Below are 18,938 nucleotides of genomic sequence, written 5' to 3' on the forward strand. Positions count from 1 at the left end.
CTAATGATAGGCATCAGGGAAGACTTTTTGGAAAGTAAGAAACATAACTAGATAATGTATTGTAATTTAGAGCTTGACCATGTTCACCTTGGTGTCTATGAAAATGCCTCTCTGCTAAACCTAGGTCCATTTTTAATCATTTTTCTCCTACCACACAGGAATCCTTCTCCAGCCTTTACTTCTGAAATACTTCTTAGGAAGACTAAGGAATTCCTTCTCCTGCCTGTCCATTTTCTGTGTTTGTGTCTTCTCTCTTAGGCTATGCCTATTGTCTGTACCTCCAACATGAGAAAACCTGAGTGAGATTGTAAGTGGGGGATGAACAGAGAAAGAGGGAGAATCTCAAGCAGGCTCTGTGCTGTCAGCACAGAGCCCATGCCAGGCTTGAACTCATGAAACCGTGAGATCATGATCTGAGCCGAAATCAAGACTCAGACACTTAACCGACTGAGCCACCCAGGCATCCCGAGAGTATCCAACTTTCTTCAGGCAGGAGCTCAACGAGCCCAGTATATTTAGAAGAAATACACACATACGATGTTATTTGTGGTATGTTGTGTAGAAATATGTGGAGAGTAGGCTGTATTTGAACAAGTCTCTGTTACTAGGGAGAACTATACATTGTAAATAGGTTGAAACAGCAGTCTTGGTTCTTTCAGGTTCTTGGGAGGGATAGAGTGTGCAGGGTGGGACGGGTTTTGACATCAGGGAGGGCAACAAGCCTGGTAAAATCAGTTCCTTGTTATAGTATAAATGGCAAGTGTACAAAAACTGCTAGCTCTTACTATAGAGACAAGTACCATTTTGAGATCATAGCCCTTAAGGGAGAGAGAGTGTGTGTATGTATGTGTGTGTTTAAGAGTTTGTAAATACCTTTTTGAATGGGTAAAACATACAAACGATACCCAATTCAAAAAAAAAACAACAACACATAAAAGAGCATTTAATGAAAGGAAAATTACTCTTGTACCCCTGTCTCTTTTCCCATTGCTAAAGAAACAGTTATCAGTTTTATTTTGTGAAGATTTTATTCATATGCAAGCATGCGTGTGTTTTCTCCAAAAATGATAGCATACTATATCCACTTATGTATCTTAAACAAGCAAACCTGATAGAACTTAGAGATCAGCTCACTTGACACTGTCAAGAGCTTCTTCATTGTTATCATGGCTACATAGCATTGCATTGAAAGGCGGTATTTAAAAAAAAATTTTTTTTAATGTTTATTTTTGAGAGAGAGAGAGTGAGTGTGTGAGCGGGGGAGGGGCAGAGAGAGAGGTAGACACAGAATCTAAAGCAGGCTCCAGGCTCTGAGCTGTCAGCATAGAGCCCAGCACGGGGCTCGAACTCATGAAACATGAGATCATGACCCGAGATGAAGTCAGACACTTAACCAACTGAGCCACCCAGATGCCCCGAAAGGCAGTATTTTTTTTTTTTTTTAATGGAGAACTTTTCTTGAGGTGGGGACTGCAGTCAGGAAGAGATGTGACTCCAGCAGGCATGCAAGAGAGGAGTGATGTTCCTGGCTTTGATAATGGAAGGAAGCCACAAGCCAAGGAACATGACTTTTAGGAATTGGAAAAGACAAGGAAATGGATTCTCTTCTGTACCCTGCTGAAAGGAGTGCAGTGCTGTCGGCACCTTAATTTTAGCCCAATGATGCCCTCTGGACTTCCAGGGTGCAGAACTGTGTACATTGTGGTGTTGTAAGCCACTGATTTCAGTACTTTGTGATAATAAATACATGGTATACATTTTTTTCTGTCAATTTGTTGCTTTTTTTACTATATTTATGGCATTTTTGCTGTGCAGGAATGTGTTCAGTATAGTTGAATTTATCCCTTTAGCTTTTAATGGCTTCTGGATCTTAGGCCTTTCCTACTGTAAGATTATTTTAAAACCTATTTCATTCTCATGCTTTTTTTTTTAAAATTTTTTTTTAAACGTTTATTTGTTTTTGAGACAGAGAGACAGAGCATGCACAGGGGAGGGTCAGAGAGAGGGAGACACAAAATCTGAAACAGGCTCCAGGCTCTGAGCTGTCAGCACAGAGCCCGACGCGGGGCTCAAACTCACGGACCTCTAGATCATGACCTGAGCCGAAGTCGGCCGCTTAACCGACAGAGCCACCCAGGCACCCCTCTCATGCTTTTATCTCATCATGAACTCTAGTATAAATGTTGGTTTCTTGTCTTCTACGTTCTGATCTCTTATTGACAATGAATATTTTTATACTTGAGCTCTTCTAACATAGACCTAGAGTACTTCAGAAGATGAAATCATGTCATCATTGCTGGTAATTAAGGAATCGGGGAATTAACAGTAGTGGTTTCAGAAGGCAGGAGACAAAGGTAGAGTTTTAAACTACTTTGGTAGGTTGATAATACTATCTAGTGGAACCTAGAGTAGTTGATTCTAAAGGGATAGTTTGTGAGTACCTCTTCCCTTATCCTTTTTTGATTTTAGTTTTATTTTTCATTCTCCTGGAAGACTTCCCAGATGCCTATGACTTACTTAGAAGTGCTCCCATCATGCAGTATGAGGAAGATTGTGATACTTAGCTGTGGCTAACAATTCTTACTAAAAGTAAAAAGCCACCTCCTGGGTTTATTATGCAAACCCCTCATAAATACAAAATGAGACAAATTTAGACAGTTTCAGATATCATAATGTCATAGAGTTGATTTAATATATTAAGGCCTTATAATAGTAACATTTATTGGGCACTTAACTATTCTCCAGATATGTGCTAAACACTTTACTTGCATTTCCTCATTTACTTTCCAAGTACTATCATAGATGGTTATAACCCCCATTTACAGACCAGGAAAATGGGCATACAGGGAGCTTAAGTAATTTAATTTGCTCAAGATTATAATTTTGAGGTGATGCAACTGCCTTTGGAATCCAGGAAGTCTGACTTGCTATTAAACACAATGCTGTTAATTGCCATGTGCTGCTTTGGATTGATGATTACTATGTGGAAAATAATATTTGCTCCGAGTTTGAAGTTACCAATACAAAACAAGTAATTCAAGACCATTATCTTTATAATCAAACTCAACCTTTTATTTCATTATCTGTAAAATGCTGAAATAACCTATCTCATTAGGATTGGTGTAGTCCAGTTCTGTTACTGCTTTTGCTCTTTGAGAGATTTTTAAAAACACAAACCAGAGCATTCTACTCCCTTGGCATTGTCACCCTGTGGTCTCTTTATTGTGATAAAATAGAGTACTAATTTTGAGCATGGTATGGAAGACCTGATACAGTAAGGTCCAGTGAGTTAACCTATTATTTGTCCTTAAACATGACGTACCTGTGTCATGCTCCCTCCATGGAGTGTCCTTAGTTTTTTTTCCACCCGATACACTGATATTCCAACCCCCATCAAATATGAATATTAGTCATCTCCTATACTTTGCATTTTGTGGTTATATATCCCATTATTTATATTTCCCACTAAATTATGAGCTTCTAGGGCGAGACCATAACTTTAAAATTTTATTTATGTATGAAGCATAGAAATAAATGCTCACTAGGTAAATGAATAGATGTAGTAATGAATAGAGTAGTAATGAATAGAGTAGTAATGTGGTTATCTTCTGAATATCATCTGCATTTTTTTATAGTTGAGAAAATAAGTACTTATAGTGTGAAGTGCTGTATCATTCTAAATTATTTCTATTAAGTGCTTCCTTTTTCTCTTATATCCAGTCTCTAATAATGTTTAATATTTGGATGGTAATATTTACTTAAAATATACTCTTTAGGACAATGTTTTTTCACTGTAAATATCACTCTATGGAAAAATATAAATTCTTATTGTACTGAACAAATCTTAAGGGATTCTAAGGTTTGTGGGGGGTTTTGTGTGTGTGTGTGTGTGTGTGTGTGTGTGTGAGAGAGAGAGAGAGAGTATTTTTGGCCATTTTGTTTGGTACTGTTGTAGTTAGAAATGGAAAATAGTTCTCTTTGTCTTCTGCATATAGATTGCTTTCATATCCTCAGGAAAGTCACCCTCATCTTTTGTATTAGTTTCTGGTTGCTACAGTAACAAATTACTACAAACTTAGTGGCTTTAAATAACACAATTTTATTATATTGTAGTGTGAAGGTTAGAAGTCCAAATAGATCTCACTGGGATAAAATCAAGGTATTGGTAGAGCTGCATTCCTATTGGAGGATCTAGGGAATGCGTTTCCTTGCCTTTCCAGCTTCTAGAAGCCTGCATTCACTGTCTCCTGACCCCTTCTTCCATCTTTAAAGCCAAGCAGTATAACATCTTCAAATCTTTGATTCTGACCTCTTCTGCCTCCCTTTCCCACTTTAATTGATCATCTACTAGTTTCATTTTTATTTTCTGGAATTAGTATATTTCATGTTCTTGGAAGTGTAGTAATTTTATGATTTGCTTAAGAGAGGATGATGTAACTCCACCTAACCAGCATTCAGTTGACTCATTTGTAAGGAAATACCACCTTCACAAATCTCTAAGTTATGGCCTAAAAATGTATTGCGGAACAACTTTGCCCTTTAAATGGAATATTCTTTTTAAAAAAAATTTTTTTTAAGTTTATTTATTTTGAGAGAGAGAGCAAGCAGAGGAGGGGCAGAGGGAGAGAGAATCCCAAGCAGGCTCCGCGCCGTCAGCACAGAGGCCACTGTGGGGGTCAAACCCATGAACCGTGAGATCATGACTTGAGCCAAAACCAAGAGTTGGATACCTAACCACCTGAGCCACCCAGGCACCCCTAGATCAAATATTCTTAATCTCAGCCTTGTGAACCTTTTCTTGGAAGGGACTGTGAATCTGCAAAATTGTATTCAAATGTGATTTTTTAGCCATATATATATTCTTCAGGGGAGTTGGTTTGTAGTTTTGATCACAATTTCAGTAGTATCAGTAATCACCCTGACCCCTCAATTTGAGAACCATTACTATATAAAACAAACTGAATGACTTGTACAGTTCTGGCCTTTTCTCAGATCTGTTTCCTAAATGTAGACATTTCTAACTGCATATTGGTCATTCATAATGGTGTAGCTGACTGTTTTTAAGCTTACCATTTCATTTTTTTTTATTGTTTATTTTTTAGAGACAGAGCATGAGCGGGGGAGGGGCAGAGAGAGAGAGGGAGAGGGAGACAGAATCCCAAGCAGGCTCCAGGCTCTGACCTGTTAGCACAGAGCTCCACGCAGAGTTTGAACTCACAAACTGCAAGATCATGACCTGAGCTGAAGTCGGACACTTAACTGAGCCACTCATGCGCCTCAAACTTACCATTTCTTTCTATCTTTCTTGCTTTCTTTCTTCTTTTTTTTTTTTTTTTTAATGCTTATTTATTTTTGAGAGAGAGACACAGTGTGAGCAGGGAAGGGGCAAAGAGAGAGAGAGATAGAGAATCAGAAGCAGGCTCCAGGCTCCAAGCTGTCAGCACAGAGCCCGACACAGAGCTTGAACCCCTGAACTGTGAGATCATGACCTGAGCAGAAGTCGGACGCTTAACTGAGCTACCCAGGCGCCCCCTAAACTTACCATTTCTAAAATACTTTCCTTTCTTTGTCTGCCTTTTCTTCCTCTCTGTTTCTCTCTCCTTTCTTCTCTACTGTCCCATCCTACCACACCTCTGTACTTCATTCGGAGAGCAGTTTGGTTCCATGGTCTTAAAGTCTTTATTTGTAATTGTTTCTTTTATCTTTCTGCCAGAGACTACATATTTTTTCTGTTTTTCTTTAGTAATAGTGTACCCTGTTTTTAGATGGGCACATGGTTGCCTGGAAATATAGACTGCATTTCCTAGCTTATATGACAGGTATGCATGGTATTATGACAAAGCAATAATCAGAATTGTTTATATAAATATGTTTATTAAGATACTTTAGTATGTAAAATTTGTTGTAATTTGTCAAAATTGTCTAAGTAAACCCTAGCCACAGTCTCCCCTTGTCATATATCTTTTTCTGTACTTTCAAGCTGTGTAAATGTATATTAAACATCCTCTTTAAGTAGGAGACTTCTTAGGTAAGGAATAAATGATGTATATTGGCAATATCCTTGTAATAATTTGGCAGTTTTTTTGGTGAAAATATAATTGAGCCCTGTTTTGAAATAATGTTAAATATATAGGTGAAGTTAAAAAAAAGAATAAAGCTACACCTGGAAGTGTTAAAGCATGTAAAGGTAGGAAGGTTTAGAGGTTGGGTTAAGTTTAGGAAGGGGATGGGTAAATTTTCTGGTACAAATCCATTTTTCTGGTACAAATGCTAGACCAGAGTGGATCCTAGATACAAAAAGAAATTATAAAAGTAGGTCTCAATTCACCAGCACTATGTACAGCAGCTTTGAAGACCTGGTCACCATGCTCAGTGGAAACAAAACCATAAATAGCTGCGAAACAAAGACCAAATTGCATTTAATTTCTGGCCAATGGTAGAAGACTAGTGTGGGCTATAATTCAGCAGATACATGAATATTTGCTCTGCCAGACATGTTGATTTTAAGCAGTTTTTTACTTTAGCAGAAAATAGAGAATTCTGTACACTTAAATGACTTTAAAAAGAAAAAGTTTTATCTCTTCAAAGGATGTAAGAGGTTTAAAACAGGGATGTATGATATCTTATAGAAAGTCACCAGCGCAATTATAAAGGAAAAGAAATACATTTGACCATGGTAAAATAAAAGCTTTGTTGTTTGAAAGACATTAAAAAAATAAGCCACAGATCAGAAGATAGTTATAATTCACATTAACTGACAAAGGATTAGCATCTGTAATATAAAGAATTTATGTAAGTCAATAGAAGAAAGACAACTCAGTTGAAAATTAGAGATGGTATAGAAAGAATGAAGAGAACAAGAAGACAGTTGGGTGCATGTATAATAGGCTTGGTAATAACAAAACAAGAGTATTCTACAAGGGAGAAAAAAAATTAAAAAAGGACATTTTTAAGCCAAGGACATTTTGCTTATTAGACAGTTAAAACTATTAGGGCTTGTAGAATTTTCTGTAACTGTACCCCTAATTTGGTATGAAATATTTTTGCCAGTGTGCACATGTGAAAATGCAACCATAATAGGCATTTACCACAAAATTCAATCAAGTATGACTTTAAAGTTATTCTGATTGTGTATAATACAGTACTGCTATTTTAGAAGAAACTATATGGATCAATATAAGAGAGGCAAAATTTATCTTCATGTTTGGTCTTCTTCTTTTGCCTTTAACTTTACTAAAATACCATTTGAAAATTCTAGAAAATAAAGGTCATGGTGACTAAGAATTTTAGATAATTTAGAGCACTTACCTAACCACATCAATAAATCCTCCTGGCTTTCTCCAAAATAGACCCAAATCAGTCTATTCTTCTTGTGTTCATTATTATCACCCAAGGCCAATCCAACATTACTTCTCACCTGGACTTGTATATTAGTTGTTTAATTCACTGACTATGGCCGAAAGGATATATTTGATACAGTTGTTCAGATGAGATCAGAGATTAGCAATTGAGATACAATTTAGATATTGAATAAAATAAAGGAAACCCAGCAATGTTTTACAATAAGAGCCTCTTCACTTCATTAGAGTGAAAGCTAGGCTGAAAGGTGGTTATTACGTAGTCCGCTACCAAAGAGAAGAATAGAGCTTTAGTTTGAAGTATTTTAAAAAATTAAAGAACTAATTATTGTCAGATTTGACTTTTTTAGATCAGTCACACGGGCCTTTCAACTAAGTATTAAAGAAGCTCAAGAGTGAAATTGCTGCATTCTTACCAGTAAGAATAAATTGTCATTGTAAATGGCTGTTGTCTCAAACTGATAGACTAACAGATTCAAATACGGTACACACAGAGAGTAACCAACAAGTTCTTACATTTTAACTCCATGATGGCAAATACTATTTTTCTTTATTTTCCACATTTACTAGAATGGGCTTCTATTGTTTACATAATCAGGGGAAAATGTTTATTACTGTTTCAAATGGAATAATACAATTTGATTCCTTGCTCTAAGGCCATTTTTATCTAAGGAGGAGGTGACAAGTACAAATTTTATTGTGCTACACAGCAGATCTGATAGTTTGTAAGAGCTGCCATTAGTCTTTAGGTGTAGATGCATATTTTAGACAAAAGAGTTGCTACTTTTATTTAGGTAATGAAGACATTTGAAGGCAAAGAGACTATGAGAATTAAAAGCACATGTGAAAAGATTAACCTTGGCAGGAAGGTCTAAAAAAAGAAAAACACCCTCCCCCCACCCCCCCAAAAAAACCCCACACATAACCACCCCACACATTTATTGAACAACTTGAAAAATTGTATGGTAAGTATTCTAGTCTTAGGTCTTGAAGTTGGAAGCTGAATTGTTAAATTATAAACTGATGAAGACTGTGGTATGGGGAGTACAGATTTATTGATATAAGTTTCTGGAATACTTTAAAGCTTGAAAGATCAGCTTGAATAGATAAGGGAAACAGTGACGTATTTGGTATAGTTGAAAACATGAAATTTAAAAAAGTGTATATAAGTTTCTGGTTAGCTTTAAAACTTACTGTATTAAGATGAACAATGAATCAGGCAACCTTATTCTTCGACTGAAGAGATCTTTATTTTATCTGATTTTCCTAGGAAGGACAACACATCCCTTCTAGGTGGGACTTTATAAAGTAGGAAAAAAAAGGTAATTGGGGTGCCAAAGGAAATTATGTTAGGGCTATTTATTTATTTATTTATTTATTTACATTTTAGAGAAAAAGAGGGGGAAGAGTGAGGGTGGGGAGAGAGAAAATCTTAAGCAGCCTCCCTGTTGAGTGCCCTGTGACCCTGAGATCATGGATCTGAACTGAAATCAAGAGTTGGATGCTTATTTGACTGACCCACCCAGGCGCCCTGGGATACTTATTTTTTAAAAAAAATGTATTCATATATCATTAAAGAGAACATTCTAAAATTTTACAGCATCTTCAGTAATGCCAAGATATACTTAAAATGTAAGTTCTATATTATGTTACTTTTAATTTATAAATAGTAATTATAAAATAATTTTTGAAGAAACAGAAATGAAGGAAAAATACCTAACTTCACCATCCTAAAATAACTACTTGGGGGTTTTTATATTTTCTAATAATCTTTTTTACACACATTTTTATATTTTTAACGTATAAAATCTGTCTGAGAAGCATTATACATATATCTGAGAAGCATTATAGAAATTGTAAATGTAAGATTCAAAGATGAAAAAGTAAGGGGCGCCTGGGTGGCTCAGTCGGTTGGGTGTCCGACTTCGGCTCAGGTCACGATCTCGCGGTCCGTGAGTTTGAGCCCCGCGTCGGGCTCTGTGCTGACAGCTCGGAGCCTGGAGCCTGTTTCGGATTCTATGTCTCCCTCTTCCTAATACCCTCCCCTGTTCATGCTCTCTCTCTGTCTGTCTCAAAAATAAATAAATGTTAAAAAAAAAACAAAAAACAACAAAGATGAAAAAGTAAGATTTTATGCCCTAAAGAGGATAACTACTTGCATACTCTAAAGTCAAAATATACCCTGAGCTTCAGAAGGGGTTGTTTCACAACTTGGGTTTTCTAAGTCTTGTGGAACCTAGGGTAAAATTCTTTAACTTCTCAGTTTGCTACATAATTACATAAGAAGGAAGAGTCAGGATCCTGTAGTAAAATAAATACTTAAATGCTTCTTGGGAATTTGAATTTTTGTTTTGACCCAAGTTCTACCTTTATGACTTCACTGAACTTCAAACATGTTGACCTTTAAATGAGGAGTTCCGTTCAGAGACATTTAATCTGAACCTAATATGTCTAAATTATGTGCTGTGCTTCTGAGATATCCTTAGGATAAATTCTTGACAGACCAGATGACCTTTGTCTAGTATTGATTCTAGCCCTCCAAGCTGGTTCTCCGTGTAACAAGCTTCCCTGGCTTCTTGGTATCCATGTCATGATTATTTATAGTAGAGGCACTTGTTCTAGCCCATCCAAAGAGGAGAATTTCAATTTGCTACCCTCTGTTAGACCAAACTTTATGCCCTCATACGTCCTTTGACTAGTTCTCTGAGTTGAAGATTGGGAAGCATGGGACCCAGACAAGAACAGAGCCTCTCAATAACTGAATAATAAAAAGCTTAGAACAGTTGCTTATAAAGGTAAAGACTTGTAGCGCTTCCCTTAAAGAATTAGTTTGACTCCAATAGTAGAGAATTATGGTTGACTCTGTAAATTTTATTTTTTCTCAGGTCCTTCCTGGCTCTGAAGTACCAGGATGACTGCTACAATTTTAAATTCTTTGTTTTAGTAATAATAATTAGTACTTATATATCGTTCCTTATGTATTAGGCACTACTTACATTTATTAAAGACGGATATAATAACTGTCTTAACGACACACAGCTAGTAAGTTGCTGAGCCAGGATCCAGCTTGTGACAGTTTGACTTTAGACTCCTCACTCAACCACAACACAGTGAAGCTTTAAAAGTTAGAGTTTTCTTAGAACAAGCAATCCTAAAATTCATATGGAACCACAAAAGGCCCCGAATAGCCAAGGTAATTTTGAAGAAGAAGACCAAAGCAGGAGGCATCACAATCCCAGACTTTAGCCTCTACTACAAAGCTGTCATCATCAAGACAGCATGGTATTGGCATAAAAACAGACACATAGACCAATGGAATAGAATAGAAACCCCAGAACTAGACGCACAAACGTATGGCCAACTCATCTTTGACAAAGCAGGAAAGAACATCCAATGGAAAAAAGACAGTCTCTTTAACAAATGGTGCTGGGAGAACTGGACAGCAACATGCAGAAGGTTGAAACTAGACCACTTTCTCACACCATTCACAAAAATAAACTCAAAATGGATAAAGGACCTGAATGTGAGACAGGAAACCATCAAAACCTTAGAGGAGAAAGCAGGAAAAGACCTCTGTGACCTCAGCCGTAGCAATCTCTTACTCGGCACATCCCCAAAGGCAAGGGAATTAAAAGCAAAAGTGAATTACTGGGACCTTATGAAGATAAAAAGCTTCTGCACAGCAAAGGAAACAACCAACAAAACTAAAAGGCAACCAACGGAATGGGAAAAGATATTTGCAAATGACACATCGGACAAAGGGCTAGTATCCAAAATCTATAAAGAGCTCATCAAACTCCACACCCGAAAAACAAATAACCCAGTGAAGAAATGGGCAGAAAACATGAATAGACACTTCTCTAAAGAAGACATCCGGATGGCCAACAGGCACATGAAAAGATGTTCAACGTCGCTCCTTATCAGGGAAATACAAATCAAAACCACACTCAGATACCACCTCACGCCAGTCAGAGTGGCCAAAATGAAGAAATCAGGAGACTATAGATGCTGGAGAGGATGTGGAGAAACAGGAACCCTCTTGCACTGCTGGTGGGAATGCAAATTGGTGCAGCCGCTCTGGAAAGCAGTGTGGAGGTTCCTCAGAAAATTAAAAATAGACCTACCCTATGACCCAGCAATAGCACTGCTAGGAATTTATCCAAGGGATACAGGAGTACTGATGCATAGGGGCACCTGTACCCCAATGTTTATAGCGGCACTCTCAACAATAGCCAAATTATGGAAAGAGCCTAAATGTCCATCAACTGATGAATGGATAAAGAAATTGTGGTTTATATACACAATGGAATACTACGTGGCAATGAGAAAGAATGAAATAATGGCCCTTTGTAGCAACATGGATGGAACTGGAGAGTGTGATGCTAAGTGAAATAAGCCATACAGAGAAAGACAGATACCATATGGTTTCACTCTTATGTGGATCCTGAGAAACATAACAGAAACCCATGGGGGAGGGGAAGGAAAAAAAGAAAAAAAAAGAAAAAAAAAAAAAAAGAGGTTAGAGTGGGAGAGAGCCAAAGCATAAGAGACTGTTAAAAACTGAGAACAAACTGAGGGTTGATGGGGGGTGGGAGGGAGGGCAGGGTGGGTGATGGGTATTGAGGAGGGCACCTTTTGGGATGAGCACTGGGTGTTGTATGGAAACCAATTTGACAGTAAATTTCATATATTAAAAAAATAAAAATAAATAAATAAAAGTTAGAGTTTTCTGACACAAGACTTGTGTCAAGAACATATAGAAACTTCTAAAAATCAATAATAAAAAACACCATAATAAAAAATAACCAAGGATGTAAAAAGTGGGTGACGTATAAATGGCCAATAGCCATATGAAAAGTTGTTCAATACAGCGAATCATCAGGGAAATTGATATTAAAACCACAGTGGGTTACCACTGTAAACTCACTACAATGAGTATAATTTAAAAGCGTGAAAACACCAAATGTTAGCAGGGATGTGGAGCAACTGAAATCATAGTACGTTACTCATGGGAATGTATAATGGTAACACCACCTTGGAAAAGTTTGTTAGCTTCTTCTTTAGTTAAACGTACTGTCCTGTGATCCATCGGTTCCATTCCATAATAGAAATGAAAGCCTATGTCTACAAAAAGACTTGTACAAGAATAGTTGTGTAACAGCTTTATTCATAATAGCCAACAACTAGGAACAATCCAAGTGTCCATCAATACAAGAAAGTATGAATGAATTGTGATCTGTTCGTTCAGTGAGAGGCCTATGTAGCAGTAAAAATGAACTGCTAATACAATAACATGAGTCAAATGAAGTCAGACAAAAAGGGTACAAATGGGGATTCTGTTTGATTACATGCATTTGAAGGCTGATAACAGGCAAAAGTAATGTATTTTTTAGAACTAGAACAGTGGTTCTGCTTATTTGGTGGGTAGGAGACTTCAGGGAATTTTCTGGAGTTATGACAGTGTTCTATATCTTGGTTATTGTGTTGGTTAGATGTAGATGTGTACATTTGTCAGAAATTGTTGAATTTTATATTTAAGATCTGTATGTTATAGTATACCTCAACAAAATAAATCTGCAAAGTTAAACAAAAGCTAGGGGGAGATTTCAGCCAATCACTAGGACAGCAGAAATGACACCTGGCAATGTAACACTTAGAACATGCAAAGACATGAAGTAGCTGTCTTTGTGACAGAACTGTCACATAGAGCCTCAACTGAGATGCATAATAACCAACACACATTTAAGTTCTATTAATAAAAAATTTTTTAAGTTTATTTATTTTGAGAGAGTATGAGAGGGAGAGAGAGAATATCAAGCAGGTTCCACGCTTATTGCAGAGCCTAATGAAGAGCTCAGTCTCAAAACTGTGAGGTCATGACCTGAGCCAGAATCGAGAATCAGTTGCTTAACCAGCTGAACCACCCAGGCACCCTTAATAGTTTTCCGGGAAGTCATCAGGGTGTACTGCTTTTAGAAAGGGTTTCACTACTAATTATTATATTAAAAGTTTGGAACTAAAATGCTTAGATGTCAGTAGACTAGAATATTAGTATATGAAACATTTCTTAGGTTTTATGTAAAGAACAGTTGTGGTTAATATTGGGAAATGATTCTGGCTAGAACTAGAGTGTGGTCTCTTTAGAGTAGAGTCTGCTAAAAAGAGGGCATGAAAAGTTTTTGGGCATGACTTTGCTTGATTAGTTGCTGAAACAGAACATTTGTCTTTATATGATTTGTCTGATGTAGATTCCTAGTTAGAAGAACTAATGATCTAGAAATGTTAGAGATGTCACATTTTATGTACTAAAATATAGCAGTAATTTGTTCTGGTTGTTTTTTGCAGCAGGTGGAAAATAGACAAGTTTGATGGTGGCCTGTGTAGTTTGACAATATTTGTGTTTGGGGTCCTTTATAACTTGTTCCGTGACCATCAGATAGATGTGCTGGAGGTACTCAAATGACGAATTGAAATAAGAGATCTGTAGTCTTTTATTGTAATGATGAGCTTCAAAATAAAGGTTAACCTTTTAAATTAGTTTGTGGGTTTTTTACCTCTTTCAAATAGATTACCTTGTGGACTGTCATGGAAGTAGGAAACATATTAGTTGCCACACATTAACTAATGTGGTCTTTGTTTCTCAAATAAGACTGACAGCTTGGCTTTTTCTTGTTTATGGAAAACCTAATTTCAAATCTTTGCATCTGTTTTAGTAATAGTTATGCACGAGTGCGAGCTGTGGTGATGACCCGGGATGACTCAAGTGGTGGATGGTTACCACTTGGAGGGAGTGGACTAAGCTGCGTCACTGTCTTCAAAGTCCCTCACCAGGAAGAGAATGGCTGCGCTGACTTTTTTATCCGTGGAGAGCGACTCAGGGACAAAATGGTAATGAATAATGTATCTGTTGATATAATTTTAAGGTTCTATAGATTGAATTATCTACTTAAAGTTTTGCTGAGTGTAACGTTATTTATGAGAATTATTTTTGTCCTGGATCAGTGATTATGTATCTAAGTTCTTTAAATGTTAAAGACAGTGAAATATGCCAACTGGGACTCATTAATATACATATGTTAGAAGGGAGCTGCAATTTTTAATTAGATTTAATGCAAAAGTATTCATGAATAGTCCACACAGTTATTAAACTAGGTACACACTGTCTTTCCTTCTTTCCCACTCTTCCTTCCATAGACTGGTGGTTGACAAACTAAAGTGCACAGGGAATATCCAGGCCTGCTATGTATTTGTATGGCCCATGAGTTCAGAATGGTTTTAACATTTTTTTAAAGTTTATTTTTGTTTATTTTGAGTGAGAGATAGAGACCAAGCAGGGGAGGGGCAGAGAAAGGGGGCGAGAGAGAATCCCAAGCAGGCTCCACACTGTCAGTGCAGAGCCTGATACGGGGCCCATACTCAAAAAAACCATGAGTCAAAGTCAAGAGTTGAATGCTTAACTGACTGAGCCACCCAGGTGCCCCTGGTTTTTACATTTTTAATGACTGAAAAAATACTGAAGAAGAGTAATCATTTTGTGACACATGATAATTATATAAAATTCAGGTTTTAGTATCCGAAAGTGAAGTTTTATTGGAACATAGCCTAGCTCATTCGTTTACATTTGTCTATGACTGCTTTCATATTACAATGACAAAATTGAACAGTTGCAGCAGAGAGCGTAAGTATCTCGACCCTTACAGAATATTTTACTGGCTCCTACCCTGGACTCTTTTCTCAGGTTCTTTCTCTTCATTCTCTATTAATCTAGTTGTCCTAGGCACATAGACTACCTGGTTGCCAGCCTTGATTTTAATACTACATCTTCCGCGCAGATGAATGTTTTCTTACATCTGTGTATTTTAAAATTTGAATCTCAACGTTGATAATGTTAGATATTTACTCTCTTTTAATTGGTGTGGAAAGCTCTTTCTCCTTTGTTCGTTTGTGACAACTGCAGTTGTATCTGAGAAGCTGAATAATGTTAATGTCATTTCTGTATCAAGCAAAAGGAAAGTATATACTTAGAAGCAAAATGAGAATAAAATGCCAAAAATTTCCAAGACTCTTGAAAATAACTTGAGTTCCCTTTAAATATGTAATTGTGGACTGTTTTGTGAGCCCATTTAGCATCAATAATGTTATCTCTCTTGAGAATGTGTTTTAAGTTCCAAATAATTCTTTCATACATGAACGTTTTGAATAAATCTACTTTTAATTTTGGTTTCTGGATATTTTTTTACTACTAAAATATTTTAGTAATTTAGAGAGTTGCCTAACTTGTCTGTGCCCCAGTTTCTGCCTCAGTTAAATGGTGAGTTACCCTAAATCTTCTTGAAAGCCTTCCAACTCTAGTTTTTTGAGTTTATGATTCACATTCCTGACTGTGTATCTCAATTAACCGGAATGTGGTTTAAGGATTGTAGGAAACCCCAGTTGAAGTCATAAGTGTATATAGTAAATTTAACATGTCATCTCTAAAAGTTTAAATATTTAAAAGTGGTTTGTTTTTACTTTGGATAAGATGGTGGATGGCATGTACTAATGCGTATTTAAAATACGCCTTGTAAACTTCTGTGAAAGAGGCTTTGGTGACCTGTCCTGGAGTTTATGCTTCTTGTCTGAGCTAATGATAACTGAGGGATGTTGTCGGAAGAGAAGTTGTAGATTTTAGGAACTGAGTGAGGTAGTGAAGATTTAAGACATGTTTTAATAGTAAAGATAGAAAAAGAGAAGACAAGTCAAAGGTGGAGAAAGAATTGGAGAAAAAAGTTTGCTAGAAAAAGCATGAAACAAGGAAGAGATGACCTAGATGTAAAATAGAGAAAAGATATCTCAGAGTGAAACAGAATATTAGTTACATTAATGAAGATGAACAGTTTACGATAATTAAATACGAGACCAGATCTACGTAACTAGGAGTGAAGCTGGTCAGAGATCGCTCAGATTAATGGATTAGGTGGTTGCTGAGAGTGTTGCTTTGACAGAAAGCTAGTGAGAATAAAACTGGGATTCAGAAAGAACACAAACTTATTTCCTTATGTTAGGACTTAATTTGAGCGCCTGAGTCCTAGGGTATAGAATCTTAATGGACTAACAAGAAAATAGGTTTTTCTGATAGCAGCACTAACCTAGGATTCAGAACATCTGTTGTTTTACCTAATCATTTCACCTAGAGGAAACTTGTTATTTGTGAGACAGGGATGATAAATATACCTCTATGTAGACACGAAAGAAAAATTACTTTTCAGTTGGAGGGTTGCCATTTTTCCTTTGGGATTAGCTATAGTAAAGAGTTAGGTTATGGGGACTTGTATGATCAAAAACAGAGGCAATAATGCATGGTTATATGTTGAAAATAGCAAAGTCTTTTGGAATCTCAAGACAAATGGGACAGAGAATTGAAGTAAGTAGATTATTTGGTCCCCTCTCCTGGGTAGTACACATCTGACCAAGATCCTTCTGAAGCTATGTATTTTTTCATTATCACTGCATTTGGGGATCATTAATGTTCATATCTGTAGATACTTTTATTGATTGGTTTCATTTTAATGCATTTTTCTGGGTTCTGGTTTCATGCTCTAAAGAAGTAGTACCTTATGACTGTTGAGTCTGTAAGTTTGCAAAATTCTTCCCAAGTTAATAGTAGTTCTTTTTTAAATCCTTCTTGGTAAGTAAACTACATGTTACTGTTGTCTTTATGCAACAGTTAATCATATAAAAGATATTTGGTAAAAACTGTTCTGTACCCATTTGTTATATGGTTCACATCTTAGCATCTTCTACTTTGGATGAATTTTAGTAGGTCAGAATACTGGTAACAATAGTGAAGAAGATAGCTTGTCTCAAGCGTAAAAAGTACTCCGGTAGGAGATTTTTTCCAGGCTTTGATTTACAATGACTTGTACTAAAAATGTCTTCTTGTACTTCTCAAAGAGTTATATTTCACTTTTTTTTTTTCCTACACAAGAAAGGGAGCACAAATAAAGAGTAGGCTGATTGGGATTTTTTCAGGAAGGAAATATTTTGTGTGATTAGGTCAGTACCACTTCATTGGTTCATTCATTTCATTCAGAGAGATCAGAAATTATTTCCTATTTTTTGTAAGTTTACAGTATAGTGTAATACTGGTTTCAGGAGTAGAATTTTGTGATTCATCACTTACATATATTACCCAGTGCTCAACAGAAGTGCCTTCCTTAATACCCATCACCAATTTAGCCTATCCTCTGCCCACCTCCCTCCATCATCCCTCAGCTTGTTCTCTATAATTAAGAGTCTCTTATGGTTTGCTTCCTTCTCTTTTTGTTTTTCCCTTCCCCTGTGTTCATCTGTTTTGTTTAAGTTCCACATATGAGTGAAATCATATGGTATTTGTTTTACTCTGACTTAAGAAATTATTTCCTATAATGCTTACCTATAACTTGCCTGTGTTTATAATGCTTACAAAGGTAGAATTTCTCAGGCTACCCTTTGATATCCTGAATTAAGCTTCTCCACCTGTGTGCTGTGCATGACTAGGTAAAAGTGGCAGGAGCTTCCAGGCTGCTTGCTTCTTCACCACCAGCAGCTCCTCATCTTCCCTTGTTGCCTTACAAATGTTATTTTTCAGGGCACCTGGGTGTCTCTGTCGGTTAAGCCGCTGACTTTGGCTCAGGTCATGATCTTGCGGTTTGTGAATTCAGGCCCCGCGTCGGGCTCCATGCTGACAGCTCAGAGCCTGGAGCCTGCTTCGGATTCTGTGTCTCCCTCTCTCTGCTCCTGCTCATACCCTGTATCTATCTATCTATCTATCTCTCTCTCTCTCTCTCTCTCTCTCTCTTCAAAAATAAAGATTAAAAAACAACAACAACAAAAAAAACCAAATGTTACTTTTCTAAGTATGTCTAAGGAAAAAGTTGGAAAATTCTGTTCTACATTGACTTTCATACTTTTTTGGTGATTGAGAATACATTCAAAAGAAGCTCTAGGCTTCGGTGCTGTAGTCTAAGATAATGAAGGTATTATTTCTCCCAGACACTTGGGGATGGATGGAATAGTATTTGGCAGTGATGGATTCTCAGAACTGCTTTTTCCATTTATGTGAATTGTATCTTCCATTTCCTCCTAAATTTTGATTTCTTCAAGACAGGTTAGTGGTATCTTGGATCACGTTTTTTAAAATACTGACTAAAATTCAACTGTTAATTTGTATAGATAATCCTCACTGTGGAGCTTCACATTTCCCGTGATAGAAGCTTTCTGTTTGCATTCAGTTTTCAATAGATATAGTGACCCTTCTCTGTTAGTATCACGCTTCTCTTTCATAGGTAAACATTTTTACAGAGTATTTACCGTATGTATAGATGATATTATTTGATCGTTTTTAGCTGAATTGCATGTGATGTTTAAATTGGAATACTGAATTCTAATATACCTTTAGAATCTTTATAAGTACCTGAATAAACTGTCAGTAATAATATTTAATATTTGCTAAAATATTTATTGCTAAACATGGTTTTTAATTGCCATGGGATTTTTAATTAGCTATTCTTAAGTTTATGTGGTAAATAATAAAAATACTATAAAGTTACTAGTTTAAAG

General features: G+C 36.5%; 1 protein-coding gene across 2 annotated transcripts in view; it reads left to right on the top strand.

The window, feature by feature from the left end:
* Positions 1-18,938, top strand: part of SPRED1 (sprouty related EVH1 domain containing 1) — a 139,554-nt gene that overhangs the window by 54,402 nt on the left and 66,214 nt on the right. For both annotated transcript variants that reach the window (XM_049613305.1, XM_049613304.1), the window contains exon 2: positions 14,072-14,246. In XM_049613305.1, coding sequence (XP_049469262.1) covers positions 14,072-14,246 — 175 coding nt within the window. The remainder of the gene's footprint in view (positions 1-14,071; positions 14,247-18,938) is intronic.

The sequence above is a fragment of the Panthera uncia genome (genome assembly GCF_023721935.1).
Source record: "Panthera uncia isolate 11264 chromosome B3 unlocalized genomic scaffold, Puncia_PCG_1.0 HiC_scaffold_1, whole genome shotgun sequence".
Taxonomy (NCBI): Eukaryota; Metazoa; Chordata; class Mammalia; order Carnivora; family Felidae; genus Panthera; species Panthera uncia.